Source organism: Mustela lutreola, chromosome 10, assembly GCF_030435805.1.
Source record: "Mustela lutreola isolate mMusLut2 chromosome 10, mMusLut2.pri, whole genome shotgun sequence".
Taxonomy (NCBI): Eukaryota; Metazoa; Chordata; class Mammalia; order Carnivora; family Mustelidae; genus Mustela; species Mustela lutreola.
The window spans coordinates 36,495,090-36,520,767 of record NC_081299.1 but is presented as its reverse complement, the minus strand read 5'-3'; the positions used below and the strand labels follow the sequence as shown (position 1 = coordinate 36,520,767).

Genomic DNA, 25,678 nt, shown 5'->3' with positions numbered 1-25,678 from the left:
GTACTATACTTACTGCTTCATATGCACTATTTCATTAAAGTCTCATAACTATCTTGAAGTGCAGGTGCTATTATTTACAGTTTACAACCAAGAAAACTATAATTTAAAGAGATTAAATAGCTTAGGGTAGAGCTGGGACTCAAACCCATGTCTGTTTGACTCTGCATCCTATTCCCCTTCGGAAAGTTGTGCCCATTGCCATGAGTTTCCTTTGGGTGCTGTGTCATTTATATCAGCAGAAGCATTTATTGAATATCTACTAAATATCAGGTTGTATGCCAGACATGGAAATAAATGAGAGAATCCCCTCCTCTCAAAGAGTTTTAGCCCAGTAGAAGGACAGAGACGGAAACAGACAAGAACAGCATAGGGTTCTAACGTGTGTTAATAGAGGCTTATGCAAAGTCTCGAACTGTGTCTTTGGGAAGAGGTGCCAATAGAAAGCGGACACCAACCATGTTTTTTAGGGGAGAGAGAGAGAAGCCAGGTCCAGGAGGCTTGATCGTGTGATGAATATCATGCAGACCTATAATTTTAAACACAAGTTTGTGTTTGTTAAAATAATTTTGAGTAACCAAAGTCAGTTATGTTAGGAAACATCTATCTGTCTATAAATTTCATTTGATTCATGAACTATCTACTAAAATAGATTAAATAAAAATAGCAGGTTATGCTGTCATTAAAATGAAAAGATTGTCTGACATGTAAAAAAAATAAAAATGGGAAAGCAACCTTTGGCTGCACTGATAGTGGTTTGCCCAGGTCCTGGGAGGTAATAGTCCTTCTGTACCCTGTGTTAGTTAGATTATACTTAGCGCCCCCCCCCCCCCCCCCCCGCAATTCTTATTGAAAATGTTGGCAAAGCAGAGCATCTCTGAAGGAGGATGGCCCTGTTCTTCAAAAGCTCACTCGGGTGTCACCTTGGCTGTGATGCCTTCCCTGACTTCTGTGCCTTTGCTAATGCTATCATTCTTTACTTAAGATGTGTGTCTTCTATCCTACCTGTTTATCTTCCTAGCCGCCTTGTTCACTGGGCTAACTCCTGATCATTCTTGAGGATACAGTTCAAGTGTCCCCTCCTCTGCCATTCATTTCCTAACTTGCGTTAAGTGAGTCTTTGTTGCCCTCAGAGCACCTTGGCTGTGGTTTGCACTGTAATGCTCTCGTGCTAAGCACAAATATACTAGTCCTCCCAATAATCCTGTTAGATTGATAATATTGCTATTTTACTGATGATTTTTGTTTAGTGATTTTCAGTAATTGGCCCTAAGTAGCATGGCCAGCAAATGATTGCAGCTGGGATTTGCATCTAGGTCTGCCTGACTCCAGACACTGGGTTCTGAATGACTGATGTCCTGGCTGGCTGAGAAGCCCACAGTGGGCTGGGGAATATGGGTTTTGGGGAGAAAAAGAGAAGATATGAGAAAAGAACGTGTCTGTTGCATACAGGCACATCTTGAGAGAAATGATTAACAAGGTCATGGAATCCATTTGTCTGACAGGAATTTATTTTTAAGAGTTACAGTTTAATCATCTAGAACAGTAAATGGTATTAAATCTTTTTTGTAATCATGTACTAGTAATAAAAGCATTACATTGGGGTTTTTTCCTTGTTATCAAATAGTGTGTTAATTCTGAGCAATGAAAAGCTGTCACTGTTTCTTGACACAGGTTGAAAAGATTACCCACATGTCACAGACACCCTCTCTTTTTTATACAGATTTGGCAGCAGTATTTTGCAGCAAAAGATACGGTCTATGCAGTTATTCCTGTAAGTAGTTTGGAGGGGAAAATGAAAGTGTTATAGCATGAAGGTCAGGGCTCTAACCTTAGCAGGCAGTTGTCTTTACTTTTTCTATGTTTATTGCCTCTTGAGAACTTACATTTATAGCTCCGAGGGTTTTTATTATGCCCTAAGCACCAAAGATTGGAAGCTCCATATGGTATATTTATGGCTCTTGTTTTCCCTCTTTCTGGTTTAGAAATGTCTCTTTGACTCAACTCTCTGACAAGGGAGCATGGTGTAAGTTCATGTTGCTAAGCAATTTCCAAATGTGTTTTACTTCTTTTTGGTGTTTTCCAGCCACTGTTGGAATTTCAGACAGGGCCTCGAACATAGCTTTCTTCCCCTTTTGTCTATAAGTGACCTATTACTGAGCTGACTATAAAGCCTCTTCCTAGGCTTTTTCTGGCATTTTCCCTTAGCAAGTGGCATTTTCTTTATATTTTTCCCTTCTTGAAATTGCTGTCTTGGAGATAGTCAGTGGCCACTCTTGACCACTGAGGTTTGTCAGGTGCTGTTAGTTTCTTCTAGTTAACGTCCTCACACTAACTTCTGCATAAGAAAGCATTTGCCATTCTGGGTTATTGGCTAGTTTTTTAATTGTTCTTCCCTGAAGAGGAAGTCGTTTAGGTTAAGTTTACATCAAGCATTGAGTTTACATGTATGAGTTTAAGATTAAGGAGGAGAACTTAGAGACAGAAAAGTAAAGCCGGGCCGTGTGGTTGCTCTGAGAGTACTGCTACCCCAGCTCTTACACACACAGACGCTTGCTCTTGAAATGTTCCACGGCCAAAAGGATCTGCACTTTTTGTGATATTTTAGATCTGCAATGCTGACTCATTGCTTGAACAGGCCTTCTTGGCTCTCCCTTAGCCTCAGTGGCCAGAAGTCTCTGGCAGAGTCTGGAGGCTTTGGAGTATCCACTTCTCACGGATAATTCTGATATTGAGCAGCCACACACCCACCCGGTTTTTCTCTCTGTCATAAGAGGGACTTATAAATGGTAGAATGTAAGAGATATTTTTAGTTGTATTTTCATCCTAGAGTTAAATCTTGGTGAATTTAAATGTGATTGCAGCCTTACATTTTATTGGTTTTGAATTTTATTCTTTTCTAACCTACAGAAAGAGAAGTTTGACTTGATCTGGTCCCGGGCTCAGTCCTGTCCAACAGTAAGTTTCCAGTGACCAGATGAGGATTGCTTATCAGTGCTGCCAAACAAGGATGTTTTCTGACCTACCCCTTCATAATCCATCCTGTCTCATGTGGTATAGCACTCTGTTTATTTAACAAAGATGCTCATGTGTTGACTGAACTCCAGAAGTGAGATTTTAAGCTGTAAGGGATCGTGTGGGTTTGTCCCAGTAGGTGGCTCAGGCTTTTTAGCTCTCTGACACAGCACAGCCCTTTCTGATTTGGATCTCGGTCAGTAAAAGTGAACATGGGAGGCAACACTTGAGCTCTTTGCATTTTCACCCTTCTTTAAGTTCTGTTTTACTGCCAATGCCTTTTCCTTTTTGGCCATGCTATTCTGCCTGTGTGTGTCTAAGGAATTATGATATTGTTGGAGTCATGAGCTGCCAGAAGACCCAAGGGAAAAGGAATTGGTGAGGTGGACCATCTGATTTGGTGTCAGTAATAATTTCTAGGATTTTCAGAAAGATTTTCCTAACATTGCTGAGAGAAATTAAAAAGCATCTAAGTAAATGGAGAGATGGACTGTGATGGTGGATTGGATGATTCAGTATTATCATCGTTGATCTCTAGAGTAAATATCCCAGTCAAAATCCCAGTAGGCTTTTTTTTTTTTTTTTTTTTTAAAGAAATTGATAGGGGTGCTTCAATAGCTCAGTTGGTTAAGCAGCTGCCTTTGGCTCTGGTCATGATCCTAGAGTCTCGGGATCAAGTCCTGCATCAGGCTTCCTGCTCAGCAGAGAGTCTGCTTCTCCCTCTGCCCCTCTCCCCTCTCATGCTCTCTCTTTCTCTCTCTCTCTCAAATTAAGAAAAAAAAAAAACTTTAAAGAAATTGACAAGCCATTTTAAAAATATATACATTTGGATATCCAAAGGACCTAGATTAACGAAACAGGTTTGTTTTTGTTTTTAGTGGGCAAGAAACCAAGGTTTATTGAGTGATAGTGAAGCAAAGTTTATTGAGTGATAGTACAAAGCTCCCAAAGAGGTAGGGGACCCAAGGGAGTTGCCCCAAAATAATTTTGAAAAAAAAACCAAAAACATAAATTAGAGGACTTACATTTCATGATTTCAAGGCTTATTATAAAGCTACAGGGGTGCCTGGGTGACTCAGTCAGTTGAGTGTCTACCTTTGGCTCAGGTCATGGTCCTGGGTCCTGGGATTGAGCCTAGCATCCGGCTCTCTGGTCAGTGGGGAGTCTGATTCTCTTACTCCCTCCCCTCTGTGCTCTCTCTCTCAAATAAAGAAATAAAATCTTTAAAAAAAAATAAAGCTGCAATAATGAAGACAGTGTGATCTTGGCATAAAGATCACACTGTCTTCACCTGGACGGCTCAGTGGGTTAAGCCTCTGCCTTCGACTCAGGTCATGATCTCGGGGTCCTGGGATCAAGCCCCTCATCAGGCTTTCTGCTCAGCAGGGAGCCTGCTTCCCCCTCTCTCCCTGCCTGCCTCTCTGCGTATTTGTGATCTCTGTCTGTCAAATAAATAAATGAAGTCTTGAGAAATAAAAGATAAAAAAAAGGGACGCCTGGGTGGCTCAGTTGGTTAAGCAGCTGCCTTCGGCTCAAGTCATGATCCCAGCATCCTGGGATCAAGTCCCACATTGGGCTCCTTGCTCAGCAGGGAGCCTGCTTCTCCCTCTGCCTCTGCCTGCCACTCTGTCTGCCTGTGCTCACTCTCTCTGACAAATAAATAAATAAAATCTTTAAAAAAATAAATTAAAATTAAAAATAAATAAATAAATTTTTTAAAAAATGATGACCTATATAGATCAATAGAACAGAACAAAAAATCCAGAAATAGACCAACATGTGTGGTCATTTATTTGTTAATAAAGGTGCCAAGGTAATTAAATGGGGAAAGGATAATCTCTCCAGTTTGGATATCCATATGTAAAAAATGAACCTCTTGGGGCACCTGGGTGGCTCAGTGGGTTAAGCCTCTGCCTTCGGCTTGGGTCATGATCTCAGGGTCCTGGGATCGAGCCCCGCGTCGGGCTCTCTGCTCGGTGGGGAGCCTGCTTCCCCCCCCCCTCTCTACTTGTGATCTCTGTCAAATAAATAAATAAAATCTTTAAAAAAAAAAAATGAACCTCTAAACTTACCTCATATTGTATCCAAAAATTAACTCAAAATAGATCATAGATATAAATGGACCTTCTACAAAATACTATCTTATGTTAGTGATCTCAGGCAAAGATTTTTTAAATATATCACAGAAAACTCAAACTATAAAAGAATTCAAAATTAGTAAATTAGATTTCATCAAAATTTAAATATTCTATTTGTATTCTTGTGTTTTTTTAAATTAATTAATTTATTTGACAGAGAGAGTGATCACAAGTAGGCAGAGAGGCAGTCAGAGAGAGAGGAGGAAATAGGCTCCCTGCTGAGCAGAGAGCCCAATGTGGGCCTCAATCCCAGGACCCTGGGATCATGACCTGAGCTGAAGGCAGAGGCTTTAACCCACTGAGCCACCCAGGCGCCCTGTATTCTTATGTTTATAGCAGCATTAGTCACAATTGTCAAAAGATGGAAGAAACCCGAGTATCCACTGATAGATGAAATAACAAAATGTGGTATATACACCCAAAAGAATGTTCAGCCTTAAAAAGGAAGGAAATTCTGACACATGCTATAGCATAGATGAACCTTGAAGACATTATACTAAGTAAAATAAGCCAGACGCAAAAGGGCAAATACTGTATGATTCCACTTACGTATCTAGAATAGGTGTAGGTACCTAGAATAGTCAAACTAATGGACAGAAAGTAGAACGATAAAAAAAAAAAAAAAAAGAAAGAAAGAAAGAAAGAAAGATGGAGGGCTGCCAGGGAATGGGGGAAATGGGAATGAGAAGTCATTGTTTAATGGGTTGGAATTTCAGTTTGGGAAGATTAAAAGTTTTGGAGATGGACGATGGTGATGTTTGCATAGCAACATGAATATACTTAATGCCACTGAATTGTACATTTAAGAATAGTTAAAATGATGGGGTGCCTGGGTGGCTCAGTCATTGGGTGGCTGTCTTCGGCTCGGATCATGATCCCAGGGTCCTGGGATCGAGCCCTACATCGGGCTCCCTGCTTGGTGGAAAACCTGCTTCTCCCTCTGCCCACTCCCCCTGCTTGTGTTCCCTTTCTCACTGTCTCTTTGTCAAATAAATAAAAAAAATCTTTTAAAAAAATAGTTAAAATGATAACTTTTAATGTTATTTTATTTATTTTTATATATTTTATAAATTTTATATATTATTTATTTCATTTACCACAATAAATAAAAAATAAAATTTTCTACTTTGCAAAATACACTGTTAAGAAGACGAAAAGACAACCCACAGACTGGGAGAAGATATTTACAAGACACATATTGGCAAGTGACATGTATCTAGAATATATTAAAAACTCTTAAAACTTAAGGGACGCCTGGGTGGCTCAGTTGGTTAAGCAGCTGCCTTCGGCTCAGGTCATGATCCCGGAGTCCTGGGATCGAGTCCCACATCGGGCTCCTTGCTCTGCAGGGAGCCTGCTTCTCCCTCTGACTCTGCCTTCCACTCTGTCTGCCTGTGCTCGCTCTCACTCTCTCTCTTACAAATAAATAAATAAAATCTTTAAAAAAAAAAAACAAAACTCTTAAAACTTAAGATAGGCAACCCAATTAAAAAATGAGCAAAAGACTGAGACAATTTGCCAGTCAAGTGGAATGGCAGATGCTCAGTATTATTAGTCACAATGCAAATTACAAATTAAAACCACAGTGAGATACCGCTAAAATGACTAGAACTAAAAAGACTGACTGTACTAAGTGTTGGTGAGGGTATGAAAGAACTGGAACTCTCATATACTGCTGATAGAATAATGTAAAATAGTATAAGCACCTTAGAAAACAGAATGACAGTTTCTTTAAAAGTTAAGCATATACCTGCCATACTACCTAGTTATTCTTCTCCCTAGATATTTCCCAAGAATTGAAAGCATATGTTCAAATAACGCAAATGTTCATAGCAGCTTTATTTTTAATAACCAAATACTAAAAGATATCTATCACAGGTATATAAAGATATTGTAGGGGGAGAGGGATTGTGTGTACATAGACCTATAAAGTGGGATAATATTCAGCTATAAGAAGAATGAACTAATGATACATGAAATACCATGGAAAGATCATGAAAAATTAAACTAAATGAAAGATACCATACCCAAAAGAAGTTTAGATTCTTTGGTTCCATTTATAGAAACTTCTAGAAAATGCACTGTGACCAGGAGCAACAGAAATCAAATCAGTTATATGTTAGCTAGGCACTGAGGTTATATCATCTAAGAAAAATAAAATAGATAAAATATCTAATATCATCTAAGAAAAATAAAATAGATAAAATAAAATCTGGCCTGAGTGGTTGGCCATAAGGAGACAGCTCCATGACTAAGGCGTACTAGAGTGATTATACTTTGTTTTGTCCTGACACCATTCTCTTTACCACTCATTCTCAGTTCTAAACATTATAGCATAAAATTAATCATTCTTTGTGTTTATAGCCATGCTCCAGTATCAGCCTCAGATGATAGAATAGGAAATGATTGGGCGCCTGGGTGGCTCAGTGGGTTAAGCCTCTGCCTTCAGCTCAGGTCATAATCTCAGGGTTCTGGGATCGAGTCCCACATCGGGCTCTCTGCTCAGCGGGGAGCCTGCTTCCTCCTCTCTCTCTCTCCGCCTGCCTCTCTGCCTATTTGTGATCTCTGTCTGTCAAATAAATAAAATTTAAAAAAGAAAAAAAGAATAGGAAATGATTATAATTGGAACAAAGTTAACTCGGCAACATTAGAAAGATTAGAAATTCAAAAACTCAAGTGTTCATCTATAGAATAGATAAGTTGTGGTAAATTTCTGTAGAATTCCATACAGCAATGAAAATTAATGAATTTGAGTTGTATTCATCAACATAGGTAAATCTCTAAAGTGTAATGTGGAGTGAAAAAAATCAAGTTGCAAAATGGACATATAGTTTGATAAGATTTAAGTTTTTAAACATGTAGTAGTTCTTGTATATAAATATGCATGTGTGTGTGTACATTTAAAGTATAAAAACCTGAAAGGGAATGACAGACACCAAATGCAGGATAAATGTTACTCTAGAATGGGATTAGAGTGGGTTACAGAGAAAGCTTCAGTTAGATCTCTAATGCTTTCTTTCATAGGTAGGTTGGGAAGTTTATGAGTATTTGTTAAATTGTCACATAAATTTCATAATTTTAAAAAATGTTTAAAAACCAATAGTGGAAAAATGGAATAAATGATACAGGCAGTTGGATATGGAGCAAATGATTGTGTTCATTCATCTCTCTTTCCCACAGTTTCTCTGTGCACTACCAAGAAGGGAAGGTTATGAGTTCTTTGTAGGACAATGGACAGGTACTGAACTCCACTTCACTGCACTTATAAATATTCAGGTAGGTGTCTTGTGCTCATCCCCTAGAAGAAAGAAGGTTACTCCTTTGTGGGACTGTGAGCCCTTACTGAGACTTGAGGACACGGAGTATCTACTAACTGCCAGCAGTATTTGCTTTGGTGTTGATGAATTGTTATACTTTGTATATTGGGCTAGCTTTCTAGGCTCTACTCAATACCTAGAAATTGGAAAAGACCCCGAAACATATTCTCTGACCACATTCGGTGTCTCCTGTTTCTTCCCTCTACCTGTATAACGTTTACTGCTTGTGCCTCACTTAACAAACATGGGTGAGTTGCGATGTTTATCTTTTAACCCTACGTTAGGCTCCATGTTTTACTTGTATTTTATTAAGGGTCAGCACTTTTTGAGATGCTAGATGCATCATTTCCATTCCAGAGATGTTTTGTTTGCTTCCTTCCTTTCTTTTTTTTCTTTGTTTTATTCTCAAATATTGGATTAAGTTCAGTCCAAAGCATTTGCAGCTTTTAAAAATGAAATCATTATTTTAAATCAGATCTTAACTAGGATTGACATTCTATATTTGGAGGCCACATTGCCAAAAAAAAAAAAAAAAAAAAAAGTATATGTTTCAATGGCTTTGAAGGTTGGAGTTAAAGAAATGCAAAATAGAATGAGTGTTTGCTCATGATTGTATCCCATGTGATTGTATCCTAAAATTGTATTACATTTGTTTAAAAAAGGCGGGGGAGGAAAAAAAGGAAAAGGCAGAATGAGGGAGCAGTTTTTACTTGATTATTGGGTGAATTATAAAATAACATTTATTGGGCACATCCTATAATAACCAACATTTGATGTACTTACTGTGTGCCAGGTGTTTTGTATATATTATGTCATTTAATTCTCACAGATGTCCCACGAAGATAGTCACTGTTATTATTGCTATTTATAGAGAAGAGTATGGACTCAGAGAAGTTAGCCCCTAGTGTGGTAATAGGTGGCAGAGCTGGATTTGATTGATTCCATTCTGTGAGCTGAACCCTTATGCCACTTGTTAGAGACAATGCTAGGACTTAGAGACCTGTGAGACCTCCTGAAGCTCATATAGATGACTATGGGAAGAAGATTCAGAAATGTAATTATGATCAAAGTAATCAGTATAGGGGCGCCTGGGTGGCTCAGTGGCTTAAAGCCTCTACCTTCGGCTCAGGTCATGATCTCGGTCCTGGGATCGAGCTCCATGTCAGGCTCTCTGCTCATCAGGGAGCCTAGTCCCCCCCCACCCCCGCGTCTGCCTCACTGCCTACTTGTGCGCGCTCTCTCTCTCTCTGTCAAATAAATAAATAAAATATTTTTTTTAAAATGATCAGTATATTTAAAGCCTATAGGGGAGAACTGAAGGATGAGCTGAACCCAAGCAATAATTAGCTAATAATTAGAAGGACTTCCGCTGAAATTTAAAGATGAAACCCAGAGATCTTTTTTTAACATACAGTTGTTTCCTCTACACTATATAAGGGCTTTAACTTTGAACCCCACCTCTCTTCCTAGTCTGGACTGAGGTCTGATAACCAGTGCCCTGTCCATTCTTCATGAAATTATGATGTTCCCATTCTTCTTTTCCCCCCATCTCCCATCTATATTATATTTTAAAACTGCACATTATAAATCTGGCCCATGTGCAAACTCTCCAGCTGTTCGCTACAGCTTAAAAGAGCTCAGTCTTCAGAGCCAGCCAAGGGGAGTAGATTTCAACTGTGAAATGCACTAGTCCATAAAAGTGGCAATTACACAGGCATATTGCTTTCTTTAGAACTTGATTTGGTAGCTGCTTGTGCCATTTTGTTTTTAAATATATGGCCATGATGAAGGATTCACTGCCTACTGTAAACATTCTCTGGGAAAAAAGCCAAACCTTTTTCAATTGAAGACACAAATAACACTGCGAACTGTCAGTTTCACTGTGCCTTGGCAAGCCTGACCATCCCCCCACCTACTAGTCCTCTGACTCACTAGCCACCCAAGGGGCTGTTAAGAGCCCGAATTTCCTCTAGACTCTCTATTGCTCTGAAATTGCAGTTTTGTGTGGTGGTACCTTATTGAGCCTTGATAAGTGTTTCTCTTACAGACCCGAGGGGATGCTGCAACCAGCCAGCTGGTTTTATATCACTACCCTGAACTTAAGGAAGAAAAGGGCATAGTGCTGATGACAGCAGAAATGGATCCCACATTTCTGGTAAGAATTAATTTTTACCTCTTTGGATTTACCTGGTAGCCCTGAAGGTACTATTCTTCTGTCAAAGATCACGAGAGGTAAAATTCCAGAGACCTACATGTATTTATTTCTTAACACTGACAATAATTTTGTCTTGCACGAGCTCTTCCAAGTTGAAGTTAGTACCATCACTGACTCAATCACTTACTCACAATTTTGAAGTCTAAAAGCTCTGAAAACAAAGTTCTCATAATTCATTTGGTTGCAAGACGTTATCTGAGTTGAACTTACTTGGTAGCTAAATCTTCATTTAAACTGATAGAAGGCCACTTGTAGTCCTTATTAATCCCACTTGGTGTGGAATAGTCACGCATTTTACTAAGAAAATTTTAATGTGTTTGACCATAGGGCGTTACATAATGCACCTCTTGCCTTTCTAGAATACAGTAATTCTGACTCCAAAACACATCTGGCCTTAGGGGTTTCAAGTAAGAGACTGTGGACACGCAAATGGTTTCTGAGTGTCAGGATGAATTCAAAGTCTGGAATGGTTCTTAATCTTTTCTCTTCCTCCACACTGTTCACATGTACTATATTTAGCATACATAATGATTCCCCTTCCCCCTTTTCCCATTCCCTGGGATAGAGCATTGACCATATGTCCGTAGAGGGTGATGCCCATTGTGTTTGTTTTCTCTGTATATTCAGGGCCAGGAGTAGTTTTATGGTTGCTATACAACTGGTTTATCTAGTCCTTGCTCATTTCCATCTCATTTATCTGGCAGGACTTAAGTTCAGGATGTCGAAATAGTGAACACTGTAGTGCCTCTTCTCCCTAAGATTCTTCAGTACAATACCCACTTATTTGTCCTCTCTCTTACCAGCTACTTACAAAGAAGGAAAAATTGATGACACTCAGCTAGTATTTCACCGTAGCAATAAGCCCCAAGCCTGGGACAGAATTGGAACTCTTCTTTTCCTCATCACACTCAGCTGGAAGTCACACAAAATCCTATCCAAAAGAACGGAGGTGCCATTTTTTAAAAACATTTTATTTATTTGTTTGAGAGAGAGCACAGCAAGGTAGAGACAGAGGAAGAAACGGACTACACCCCGTCCTGCTGAGCAGGAATCCCATTGTGGTGCTTGATCTCAGGACCCAGAGATCCTGACCTGAGGCAAAGGTAGATGCTCCAACAACTGAGCCACCCAGGTGCCCCTAGAGTTGCCATTGATTGAGGTAGACAAGAATGAAGTAGGAACAGATTTGGGAGAGAGATCAGGAGCTCAGTTTTGGACATGTTAAATCTAAGATAGCTATTAGATGCCCAAGTAGTAAGTACTTAGACTTATGAGCCTAGAGGTCAGGGGACAGGTCCAGACTGGAGATAGAAATAATGAGAGTTGTCGGCATACAGATTGTTATTTAAAACCATGAGACTAAATGAAATCACTGGGGAAGTAAATGAAGATGAAAAGAAAAGAGGTTTAAGAACTGAGTCTGGAGACATGAGGAAGCATTGGCAAAGAAGATTAAAAAGGAATAGTGAGATAGAAGGAAAGCTAAGATGGTAAAATGCCCTGAAAGCTAAGATAAAATGTTTCAAGGAATTAGGAGGACTCGACTGGCCAAGTCTCACTTGCTGGTCGGGCCAATGAAATGAAGACTGAAAACTGACTAGATGTCACAATGTGGAAGTCATACCGAGCTTTTTAAGAACAGTTTCAGAGGAGTGGTAGGCCAGAAGCATCATTGGAGTACATTTAAAAGAGGTTGGGAAGAAAAATTGTAGAGTAAACATAAGTCTTCCAAGGATGTTTCTCTGAAGAGGAGAGAGTAGGAGCACTAGTTGGCGAGGGAGAAGTGGGAACAAGAATGTGTTTTGTTTTAAATATGAGAGAAAGAACATTATATTTGTATGCAGATGGAAAGATTCAGTAGAGAGGGAAATGCAGGAGAAAGACGAGAGAATTTTCGAAGTATTTTTAAGGGATTGATCTTTGCCAGAAATACAATAGGAGAGAAGCCAAAATAAGAGGACACAAATACAGTTAAATGGAGAGAGGTGGTGGTATCTTGTAGAAGTTCTCTCCAGAATGCTTAGTGAAAAGACTAAGACTTAGCAGCAGAGAGTGAAGATGGAAGAATAGGTGTTGGATAATTGAGTGGAAAAGAAAGAGAAAGTGTGAAATTATTTTCTAGGACAGAATCAGCAAACCACAGCCTATGGGCCAAATCCAATCCATTATCTGTTTTTAGAAGGCCCATGAGTTAAAAATGTGTTCTACATCCTTAAATGGTTGGAGGGGGAGGGGCAGAACTAAAGAAGAATAATATTTCATGGCCTGTGAAAAGTGTTTGAAATTCAAATTTCAGTGTCTATAAATAAAGTTTTATTGGAACACAATTATGCTTATTATTTACATATTATCTATGGTTGCTTTACGTCCACACCAGAGTTAAGTAGTTGCAACAAAGACTGTAGGGCCAGCAGAACCTAAAATATTAACTGGCTATCCCTTTACAGAAATTGTCGACATGTGGTCTAGAAAAATGGAAGAGAAAATGGCTGTGTGGGTACAGGCGTAGAGAGAGGAGGGGGCTGAGATTTGTGTTTACCTGGGGTTATGGTTCAGCCAAGTGGTCTAATGAAGTAAGTAGGGAACAGAAAGTTAAAGGTGAGTGCAAAAGAATGATGATAATTATTGACCATGGAATGCAGGCTGAATAAAGAGGAAAGTGAAACATAAAGAAAGTTAGAGACCGTAAGAATTGTGAGTCCTGGTGGAGTTAAAGGATTTTTGAAGTTGGGAGTGAGTTTAAAAGATAGGAAATAGCTGGGGTGCCTGGGTGGCTCAGTCAAGTGTCTTGATCTCAAGGTCATGATCTCAGGGTCTTGAATTCAAGTTCCTATAATTAATTTATTAGGAAATAGTAGTAGACTGAGTGTGGCTGTTTCAAATTGAGATTGGAGGGAATATAGTTACCAATAAAGATAAGGTTTAAGATTTTCCCACAAGAAGGATGGAGTGACACAGAGGCTTTGGTTTCTGTTCTTCAGCAAAGCCCACCATCTAACCATAATGAAAGTGGACCCTGGAGGTGACAGGAGGTCCTTCTATTATGGCATTTTTACCACCTTACTCTGGTGGTCTTACACTGCTGCACAGGCCTCATCAACATGAAAATTTTCTTCTTGCCCTTATAATACTGGGCAACATATCAAACAACGTACATTTGCCTCATAGAAATCAATTTAACTGTGACTTTCTTATGCAGTACAGAACTAAACATGTTAGAATTTATTGTAAGGGTATGCAATTCAGAGATGGGAAACTTAGAAATGTAACATAAGATCCTTTGCTACTCGTGCATGAATTTGCACTTTGGCATAGTACTTCCAAACACAGTAAAGCAAATGAATAGAAATATACAGAAACTAGAGGTAACTTCTGCACTAATAACTTTAATGCTGAAATTTAGGAGAATATTTGAAAACCTTATTTGATTCCACCTCTGTGTTAATAGATGATTTCACTGGAGTGCGGCCAGTGCTCGGATAGAATGCTAGGATGCTTGTGCAGGGGCTCTTCTGGCCCAGAAGGAGGAAAAAGAGAAGTCCTAGAGATGACACCTGGACTGAATCTCAAACATGAGCAGGAGTCTAACCAGATAAAGAAAGTGGGGAGGGGAAGAGGAATGTTCCAGATAGGGGGAATCACATAAGTACATGTTAGGACACATAAAATGACTTGAGGTATTACAAACAGTTTGCTCTCGTTAATATATTAAAAAGAAGATATGGTGGGTTGTGTTTAGAGGTTTGGCTCTATCCTGAGGACATGAAAGTGTCATGAAAGGGTTTTGAACAGGGAGTGACTGGTAAAGAGTAGGACTTCAAAGCTATTAGTTTTAATTATTTACTTCCTAAATATTTTTTAGTTCTAACCTGATCATTGTGATCATTTAGGAGACAGTTGCAGTAGTATGAGCAAGAGATAGTGAAGACCTGAAGTAGAATAGTAAAGATGATGGAGAGAGAATGACCGCAGAAATACTAGGGGGGGTGCCTGGGTGGCTCAGTGGGTTAAAGCCACTGCCTTCAGCTCAGGTCATGATCCTGGGGTCCTGGGATCGAGCTCTGAATCAGGCTCTCTGCTCAGCGGGAAGCCTGCTTCCTCTCCTCTCTCTGCCTGCCTCTCTGCCTACTTGTGTTCTCTGTCTGTCAAATAAATAAATAAAATATTTTAAAAAATATATTAGGGAATAAAATGGGCAGGACTTGGTAAGGTGATGGTATCTCTGAAGATTGAAAGAAAGGGAGGAATCAAGTTTTTTCGTATATCTCCTTTTTGACCAATATAGGAATTAAATGTTTGTCTTCTCAGGTCCTAGAAAGGGAGAAGACTACTGCTTCATGTTGAGAACTAAGGCAGTGGGGAGGGGGCGTTCCATAACCCCCCTTGAGAGACAAATACACGTCTCCTTACCCACCATACTAGTGGTCTTTAAACTAGTCGTCAGAACCCTTTATCCTAACAAAATCTTTTTTTTTTTTTTTAAGATTTTATTTATTTATTTATTTGATAGAGACATACAGTGAGAGAGGGAACACAAGCAGGGGGAGTGCGGGAGGGAGAAGCAGGCCTCCCACCGAGCAGGGAGCCCGATGCGGCGCTCGATCCAGGACCCCGGGATAATGACCTGAGCCAAAGGCAGACACTTAAGAACTGAGCCAGGTGCCCCCCAAATCTTATTTTTTTAAGAATTTATTTATTTGAGAGAGAGAAAGACCACAAAAGCAACAGAGGTGGAGCAGAAGGAGGTGGGGGAGGGAAAGACTCTCAGCAGAGGGAAAGAGTCTGCTGATGTGGGGCTCGATCTCGTGACCCTGAGATCATGACCTGAGCCAAAATCAAGAGTCAGATGTTTAACCAGCTCAGCCACCGGTATCTCCAAACAAGATCTTATTATGTGAAATCTCTGATACAACATCTAAAACAGGGGCGCCTGGGTGGCTCAGTAGGTTAAGTGTCTGCCTTTGGTTCAGGTCATGATCCCAGAGTCCTGGAATCAAGCTCCATGTCAGGCTCTCTGCTCAGTGGAAGAAGCTACTTCTGTCTCTCCGTCTGCCCCTCCCCTGCTGGTGCTGTCTCTCTCTTTCTCTCTCTTTCTCAATTGCTCTCATTCTATATCAGATAAATTTAAAAAAAAACAAAACTGCTATAATAGAGGTGAAGGGACCTGAGACACCTCCACAGAGCCCCTACAACTCTGCAGTTTGAACAGCACTGTTCTAGAATGAATACAGCTGAAACGACCCCTACCTCCACTGGCCTGAGCCTCAAATTAAATCAGTTATTTAACTGTAGGGACCCCTACAGTTCATGGGCCCAGAAAGTAGTGGTATCTGCCTCCAACTATAGCAATGCACTTGCTTTAGAAATGGTTTCCTCTTGGGGCGCCTGGGTGGCTCAGTGGGTTAAAGCCTCTGCCTTCAGCTCAGGTCATGATCCCAGGGTCCTGGGATTGAGCCCCACATCAGGCTTTCTGCTCAGCAGGGAGCCTGTTTCCTCCTCTCTTGCTCTGCCTGCCTATCTGCCTACTTGTGAATTCTGTCTGTCAAATAAATAAAGTCTTTAAGAAAAAGAAAAAGAAATGGTTTCCTCTTGAGGCATGTTTGAGTATAGGAAAGGTAAAATTGATCAAGTGGAGTTACCAACCTTGATCAGTCTTAATTATCTTGCCACACCATGATCAGGATGATCAGGATGAAGGAGAGGGAGTACCAGTCTAGTAGTCCCGTGGTTTGCCACTTGCTAGCCGTATGCAGTTTGCCACTCACTAGCCGTATGACCTTGGACCCATCCCTGAACCACTTCTCCTTTGGATTGCTGGCCTATTAAATGAAGACTGGGTGATCTCTGAGGCCCCTTCTAGTTCTAAAATTCTATTAATTTGAAATAGCCAGCGTTTTGGAAAAAGGCTTTTGATTAAAAATCCAGTCTCAGAGATTAGTCCCTGCCAGTAAGAAATGACCTGAAAGCCCTGTGGGAGGGAGTGGAGGTAAAGGAGCCTTTGGTATTTATAAATCCATTTTCATCATTCTGTAGCTAGACATAGCACACTTTTGATAGTTAGTTTTAGTGGGAATTTTCCAGTATTTGGGGGGGTTGAGCTTTAGCCATATAAACACAGTGATAATGAGTAAGTGCCTCTGACCAGCTGGGACCAGGGAAATGTATGGGAAGCAAAAGTAATAATAGTTTGATGACATTGTTTTGTAAGGTGTTGAGAGTAGACCCCACCTCTGTTACACAGAGTGCACCATTTCTCTGCCACTGAGCTTTAGAGAAGGCAGACTCTTCTCTTCCCTGGAGCTTTGCTAATATAGTAGTAAGAAGTAGCTGCAGAACAGATTACTGCTCAACTTAGTGGCTTAAAAAAAAACAAAACAGAAAAATTTATTACCTCCCAGTTTCAGTGGGTCAGGAATTCAGGAGCAGCAGAGATGGGTGTCTCTGGTGTGGAGTCTCTCATGAAGTTGCTGCCAAGATGTTGGCTCAGGCCGTAATCCTCTGAAGAAGGTTGACTGGGCTCAAGGATCCACTTCCAAGCCCACTCACGAGGCTGTTGGCAAGAAGTCTGATTTCCTTGTCACATCGGCTTCTTCGCAGGGCTGCTTGAATATCCTCATGACTTTGATAGCTGACTTTCCCCAGAGCAAGTAATTTAAGAGAGGTGGCAAAACACAAGCTACAGTGTCTTCTGTGACTTAGTAGCAGAAGTCATTCTCCCACCATTTGGAAGAAGGAAGACAGTAAGTACAGCCTACACTCAAGGAAAGGGAAACTAGGCTCCCTCAAAGAGAAGTGTCAGAATTTGTGGACAAATTGTAGAAGTGCACAGCTGGCTTTGGCACTAGTTTTCCAGCTGAGGTGGTATCAGGAACAGGCTTTACTCAAAAGTTTGCCTGGTTAGTTAACAACTTAGTACTGACTCATAAACTGGTTCTGAAGCTAAGTAACTATTGCTCTTCCCTGTCCTCCCCCGTGAAAATACACAACAGTTTTTAAGGAACTGAATGAAGAGGGAAATTTCAGACGTGTGAGTTAGTGTATTCAGCAAACATTGACTAGCTATGACCATGTGCAGGGATGGAAAGCAAGCATATACTTTGAGGGACTCATACTACGAAAGATGGACAAAAAAGCGAAAGAGAAAAGGACAGTTACAATATTGTATGATACATATGGTGGCATAGACAAGGGGCACCTTACCAAGACTTGGATGTCAGGGAGTCAGAGAAGCTTTCTGGAAACAGTGACTCTCAGGTAAGGCCCTCTACTTGCCACAGGACTCAGACACAGAAGTTTATGGCCCTTTGTAGGGAACGACCTCACTGTTCTTTTACCTTACAGAATGTTGCTGAGGCACAGTGCATTGCCAACCAAGTTCAGCTCTTCTATGCCACCGACCGGAAGGAGACCTACGGGTTAGTGGAGACCTTTAACTTCAGACCAAATGAGTTCAAGTACATGTCTGTCATTGCTGAATTGGAGCAGAGTGGACTTGGAGCAGAACTGAAATGTGCCCAGAACCAGAATAAGACTTAGAGCTATGAGGGCTGGCTTACAGAGTCTGCTTAGCCCTGATAGTTTTCTGCAGCCTACCTGGCCCCTTGAACTTTTGGGAGCTTAGCAGCTATAAGGAGCAATCTCTGATGGGTTGCCTTGTATGCTTATCACAAGAAGTAATCGTGGAGGTGAGCCCTATTACTTGATATTCTGGAATAAATGTACCCAAACATTCTGATAATTATATCCCAGGATACTTAAGCCTTCCTTTTTAAGTGTTTGAGGTCATAACCAGAGAGAGCTAAGGATCCACAGGATGGTGACTTTACACAGTATAATTGTGCTGTGTATCCCTTTGACCTCATAGCTCCCAAATGATTAGTTCTTCATATTTATAAATTTGTGGCAGGATAGTAAGCTTGAAGACCTGCTATAATTTGATGTGGGCTTTGCATACTCTTCCTGTGTGCCCCTTGGCTGGCCAAAGGTATAGCCCAAATATCCTGTTTAGACTCTAGAATGACCAGATATTGCCATCAGGATTCAGACTTCATCTAGATGTCTCCAGAGTTGCCTTTCATGGAGCTGGTTTGGAGGGTCAGTAGATTTCAGGTATAGTGAAACATACAAGTACAGTGCCTGCACATTTCTAAACCATAGTTTGTTATACCTGCTCCTCTAACTTTGCCTATTAGAAGCTGTGTATCTGGAGAGGGTGAATCAGCGCAGTGTAAATAAATCAACACTTTTGAAAGGAGAGGAACCATCTCGATTTGCATGTTGTGTTTTATTTAATGTGTTTTAAACAACTCTAAGCCATGCCAGTACTATATGAAAAAGTAAGTGGAAGCAAATGTCCCCATATTGGGTATGGGGAAAATGTAGCAATAAAATAAAGTCTGGCTTACAGTCTTTTTACACCAAACAGTGAGATCTAACCTATGTGCTATCCTTGGTGTCAGTGTAAATCTCATCTTTGGACTCAGCAGTTGCTTGAAATGCAAAAAATAAGAAAGGTATTCTCCAGCACTGGAAACTCACATTTGGTTTGTAGTGTCACTGCTGTGGCTCCAGGCTCAGCACTAGAAGAAGGCAGTGGTTACACACCAGCCTTCTGAATCTGAGGTCCTGGGGCTCCCAGTATTGTTGTCAACGCCCTTTACTATGTGTCTCCTTTTCTTGACCTGGCGTGCCCCACTTTGCTGCTCCTGCCCGAGGTCTGCTTGTGTGACCCCGAATTGGTAAGTGGGAAGGTAACCAGTACTTGCAGCCTGTGTGTTTGTGTATTTTCTTTATTACAGAAGTTTGCTTATAGGTTGGACCTGTCCCCAAGCTCTTTAGATGGACTTGGACTTTGCATTATTTTCTGAGCTGTGTTTATTTTGTCATACTTCTGAGTCTGCATAGAAAGAGATATTGTTTGTTTAACCTGGAATTGCTGCTACCCTTTCACAGTTTCTCTAAAGGCTGAACTGTTCCTAATGCAAATTCTGCCTGCCTCTATCTAAAGGCTGAAGTGTTCCTAATGCAAATTCTGGACCTGCCTCTAGTTCTGACAGTTCATTTTTTGAGTCTGGATGTTTTGATCTTTGACATTGGGTGGAGTTGCCTTCGTGGGTATGTGGTTATGTTTGCCTTTCCCTTCAGATAGACCCAGTTCTTGGCCATAGTACATTTTATAACATCTCCACCAGAGGTGGAAAAGAGATAAGAATTGGCTGCTCATTCCTCCCAGCTTTGCCCTAGATCCCCACTTGCCAGAAAGGGATATATACATGGACAGTTACATTGGACATGATCAAAATGCCATCTGGCTATTCTCTATATTTACGTGGTGCAATCTAACAAAGAACAAAAGAAAATTGTTAATAGTCAGTAAATTGTACCCAGGTGCAACATGATATAGAAAGTGGACAAGCTTGAGTTAAATGAATCTGGGTTCAGATGTCAGTGTTGGGTTTCATTGGCTGTATGCTGTTGAACAAATTACTTAAACCCTCTGATTCTGTTTCTCTATCTATAAAATGTATAATATCTACCTCATAGGATTATTGTGAGAATTAAATAGGCTTATACATATACTAAGGTAGAGCTTAATAAATGTAAACACCCTTCTTTTTTTCTAATCCCCCTCCTCTCTTTAAAGACCAACACAAATTAGCATTTCAAACATGCAGATCATTCTTCATTGCCATGGCAAGAGCAAACCTTATCTCACAAGTTCTCAAACTTTAAATTGCAGTAGAATTACCTAGAGCACTTTAAAGTGCATATTCTCCTGTCCCTCAACCTACTGGATCATAATCTTTGCCAGAGGTGCTGGGAATCTGCATTTAATATGTGCTCCAGATGATTCAAGTGTGGGTCATTCACCAGTCACAGGTTGAGAACCATTGCCTTGTCTGTTTGTCACGAAAAATCTCTCATTAGCCAGATCTTTCTTTCCTGTGGACATTAGACTTACGATTGGTTCCTTTGCTCTTGCCCCCCATAGTGTTCTCCCTTTGCATACTTTCCAGTATAAGTATGTATGTATGTATCTTTTTCCCCCACTAGACTGTGAGCTCCTTGAGGGCCAGGGTTTATCTCCATTCCCAGTGCCAAGGACATGGCCTGGAACATAGAAGATACTCAGTTGTTTGTTGAGTAAATAAATGACATAGATTTTAGCCAAAACATTATCTTGTTATGTATATGTATATGTACCTATATTTAAATACTCTGAATTTAAGAGAATCCCTCAAGACGCGTAGATTGGAACTTACTAAGTAGTAATGTTTGCAAGCCAAGATGCCAGCTTATACACTGTCTGTGTATTTTCACCAATTCCCTGGCATGACCTTGGCAGGCTGTGGGCTCAGGGCAGTTCAGCAGTCCCTTACAGAGCACTTGCTCCAGCCGCTGTGTTAGGTGCTGACATGGGGAGATGGAGAAGATGATCCCTGCTCTCCAGGTCTGTTCCGGCCACTGCCTATGTCTCTCTTCCCTCAGGCCTCAGGTCTGGCACTTGGCCATAGTTTGCCTGGTCCCGTTCTCAGGATGTTTATGCTGCTGCTTCTTTCCTCAAACAGTTTGGAAGCAGGAACTACGTGTTCTGGGTTTTTTTGCAGTCTCCACAATGCTGATCTCTTATTCGGTCTCAGAGAAGAGGTATAAATGCCCACCCCCGGCCATTTGATTTAGCATTGATTCAGCAGTTATTAATATTTATTGAGCACCTATTCTGTGCCAAGCATGGTTATAGGAAACTGGTGACTGCAGCAACAAATAGGACAAATAAGGCCCCTATTTTCACGGAACTTGTATCCCTTGTGGAGAAGAAAAATGAATAAACCAATAAGATTATTTCAAATACTGGCAGTGCTATGAAAATAAAAAAATAGTGTGCTAGAATGTGGAGTGGAAGCAATAACTTAGTGGTCAGGAGAGTGGTGTCTGCAGAGATGAGAGAAAGTGCCAGGTAGAAAGAACGGCAAGTGCTGAGGCTTTTGCAGCAGGGCCTGGCTAAGCATGAGTGTTTCTGGGCTCAGATTTCAAGGTTCCTTCCTTTCCCTGGAGGAGCTCACAGTTCAACGGGCAAGACACTGACATGAATAATTACAGTATAAGGCAGTGGACCAGTGCCGTCTCAGAAGAGGGGCAAAGAGGACTCAAGAACGCTACTGGGTGCTATGGGAAGATGCATGTCTTCCCAGACCATAGCACCCACCATGAAGTGCTTATGGTTCTGAAAGAGAGTAACAGGTAGATGATATCAAAGTTTCAAAGACTATATGCTCCATGCAAAGAGGTCCAGTGAGTTCAGAGCTGGCCTTGTAGTCTAAACCCATTAACAGTAATCACTAGCACTGTTTATCGGAAACTCACCAAGTGCCAGGCACTGTGTAAGCCCTTTGCATGAGTTAGATCTGCCCTTCTCACAAGCCTGTGAGATCAGTAGAACCTGCTGGTTGGTGAGATGCATGGCTGCTCTCTGTGCACCAGCCCTGCCCTCCTCTACTTCCAGCTCAGAGAAGACGGTAGTTAGTTATCCCTAAGCCTAGCCCCAGCAGCCAGCTCAGGCCCTGAGAAGTCATGGGGGTTCTTGAATCAGCCCTTGCTCTGAAACACAGGTTTGCCGGTTTTTCCTGCTGTCGACTAAAGAACAAAATGCATGTGTTAGACATTCCTGATTTCTCCAAACCTTATTTCCAAAGGCATCGTGTCCTAACCAAGGAGAACTTGTTTTGGGTTGTTTTGTGCTGCCATTAGCACTTTGGTCTTGGCAGTTCTCCTAATGTGGCAGGTTGGTGACAGCATTTTTATCCCTGTTCTGCTGAAGGAGAGACTTGGTACACAAAAAGGGAAGCGATGACTGAAAGGTCACTGCTTGCATCAGGAGCCAAGCCAGGAATAGAAGGCGACTGTCCATGCTCCAGGCTTAATGGTGTCATTTGTAATATCCAGTGAGCCGACTCATCTCTCAATTGTGCAGGACCATCTCTGAGTTCTGTGGACCTCAGGAGCTGGAAGCTGTGAGAAAAATTGGTTCAAAACATTATGAATCTTCCCAGGCTCCCCCAAGCTCTCAGAACCAAGTCCCTTTCCATCAGCTCCCAGGACACAGGAACTTCAAGATCTGGTCAGCTTCTCTAGGCCCCTCTCGGGCTGGGCCCCCACGTACTCCCTTAGCTCCAGTCATTCTGGATGAGCGGCAATTCCCAAAATACCCTGTGCTCTTCTCACCTCTGTGCTGGTCTTTTAGGATGTGTCTGCCTGCCTCAAATGCCATTCCCTCTTCATCAGGTTAATTCTTACATGCCTTTCTTTTTTTTTTTTTTTTTTTTTTTTTTTTTAGATTTTATTTATTTATTTGACAGAGAGAAATTACAAGTACATTGAGAGGCAGGCAGAGAGAGAGAGAAGGAAGCAGGCTCCCTGCTGAGCAGAGAGCCCGATGCGGGACTCGATCCCAGGACCCTGAGATCATGACCTGAGCCGAAGGCAGCGGCCTAACCCACTGAGCCACCCAGGCGCCCCTCTTACATGCCTTTCAAAGCTCCCTGGAAGCATCCAGAGCCGACCTGACACCTGCCTTCCTCCCTGCTGCCCTCTGTGCCTCCTCCGTGCTTCCCAGCACATCACATGGTCTTTGTGCCTCCCCAGCATTTCATGCTTGGTGTTTACAAGGCTGTTGCTCCCATAGATTGGACACTTTTTGGAGACAGGGATCATATCTTACTGGACATTATCTTCCCGGGGTCCAGTGTGAAGCTTACACAGAGAGGTAAGATACCCAGTGAATGTGGATTAAATTTGTCTTAGATGACTACTCACCTCAGGCCATCTGCATCCATAAACATCCCCACACCATGAGATCCAGCCTTAGCAAAACATACTGTGATTATGTCCCAGCCCAGGTAGTGGGCATTTTGCTTGCTTATTACGGAGGCTGCACGTAGAAAACAACCATGGGGCCATCAGAGAAGGCAACCAGGTTCAGGGTCTATAAGCAGGAGAAACTGAGAGACAATGTCCAAACTTTTGGAGCAAGGTAATTATTTTAAAGCATGTTCAAGCTCCTATCTTGGCTTACTAAATCTTAATGGTACAGAAGACTTAGAGAGCTAGTTTGCAACACTGCTTCAGGGAATGCCAACAGTTCCTTAGAGATGGGGCTTCCGGAAGCCTGGTCCTTATTACCCCTAACTCAACCAGAGAAGCAGTGTTTTATTTGCTGGGCTTCCCCTAAGCTGTCATTTGAAGAAACAATTTCTCCAAGAAAGACTGAAAAACCGTGGTCTAGTTAAACCTCCCACCATGACAGCAGCCCTCTCTACAATATCCCCTAGCCACCAGGCAACTATTTGGGAACTTCCAGGGCCTAGGAGCTGTTCACCTGCTAGCTGGTTTGAGTCCTGCTGAGATAGCTCTGAGTGATGACAAGTTCTTCCCCGCCCTGCACTGAGACCTAGCCACCCCTCACTCCTTATCTCACTGGCTTCATTCTGCCCACCATAGCTGGAGGCCCCCAAAAAAGTCTGTTCACTTTTCTACCTCACAGCCTGTCCCGCTGACGTATAGCAACAGCTCTCAAGTTGCCTTGAAGTCTTTGCAGCAGATTAAACCACCTTCTGTCTTTCCTTATATGACTCAGAACCCCAGCCCCTGCTTATGCAAAGTCAGACCCACCAGTGTCTGCCTCACACTGGGGCCTGGAGCTAAGCCTAAGATGACCTTGTAGGGTAACAGAGTGGATTTAGGGTGGCAGTCCTTTGGAGTGGCCACAGCCCACCTGACAGTCATCTCCCACATTGCTGCCACTCACCAAGGTCACCTTTCTGACCCCTCCACCTTGTCCTTTTCTCACTTTTATCCCGACTCCCACCCTCCACTGTCTCCCCACGATCTGCTGTCAAACATGGCTTTTCCCATCTGGAACTCTGGACTTCAAGGCTTCTATACATATCCCTATTTCTCATCTGGCTGGTTGCAGGCCAGTGTTCCCAAAACATCTTGACTTGAATCTTGACTCTCTTGCCCAGCACCCGTGTCCCTCTTAACTTGTGGTACTCACTTTTGCTTGGTCTTCTACCTCTGCCATGGCAGTGATCAGGTGTACTCTCAAGTGTTTCACTTAACCTCCCCCCGCCAATAAAATCCTTACTTTGGTTTGCAATAGCACCACTGGGTCATTTTTCGCTTTTGGTCCACTGTGAGCCCCACATCACTTTTGCTTTTGCTATTATTCCTACATTTACTGGGTGGCATGAATTCCTATCTTGCATTCATATTTCTTCAAACCACATTTATTCTCCCATGTTGACCTCCCTCTGGCATGGTGGGAAGTAGCTGACAGATCTTATATTTTGCAGGGAAAGAGAGGGAGCAGAGAGGGCTTTTGCTGAGCCTCACTTGGTACACGACTCCCAGGAGACTCTTGAGATGTTTACTTCCACTACTTAAGTTTCTTCCATTTGATCTTTTTCAACAATACTATCAGGGTAATATTACTCCCATTTTACAAATGAGGACATTGAGAAGACAGCATCAGAGACCCAAAGAGTAAGGTATAAATTAGAATCCCAGATCTGCCTTTGGATAAGTTACCCAGTCTCTCTGAGCCTTTGTGTTCTCATCTGTAAATTTAAAAAAAAAAAAAAAAAAAAAAAAAAAAAGTCCTATCTCAAAAGAAAGGATTAAATGATATGGCATATATTCAGCATTTAGCACTATACTTCACACATTATAAAAGTGCAACATAGTAGCTGCTAGATTAAGTACTTGATATTTTTAAAGCACACATCTCCTATAGTGAAGAGGTAGGATCTGCTTTTGGAACATAGATCTACTTCTAGAACATGTACCTACTTCTAAATACAAGTTTCCTTTGTACTATTCTTCCTGCACTATTGTCATTTCTAGAAATTCTCTTCCACAGATATGAAGAGGCTTGAGCAACAGTTAGCATGACAGAGAGCATGGCAGGAGGCATTTGGGGATCTCAAGACTGGATTCAC

The 25,678-nt window shown here is 41.5% G+C and overlaps 1 protein-coding gene across 1 annotated transcript in view; it reads left to right on the top strand.

Moving 5' to 3' along the window:
* ATPAF1 (ATP synthase mitochondrial F1 complex assembly factor 1) overlaps positions 1–20,855 on the top strand; it is a 30,356-nt gene extending 9,501 nt beyond the window's left edge. The window contains exons 5-9 of the mRNA XM_059138239.1: positions 1,721–1,771; positions 2,908–2,955; positions 8,331–8,426; positions 10,515–10,622; positions 18,024–20,855. Of these exons, the coding sequence (XP_058994222.1) occupies positions 1,721–1,771; positions 2,908–2,955; positions 8,331–8,426; positions 10,515–10,622; positions 18,024–18,218 (498 nt within the window). The 3' untranslated portion in view covers positions 18,219–20,855. The remainder of the gene's footprint in view (positions 1–1,720; positions 1,772–2,907; positions 2,956–8,330; positions 8,427–10,514; positions 10,623–18,023) is intronic.
* The last annotated feature ends 4,823 nt before the right edge of the window (positions 20,856–25,678 follow it).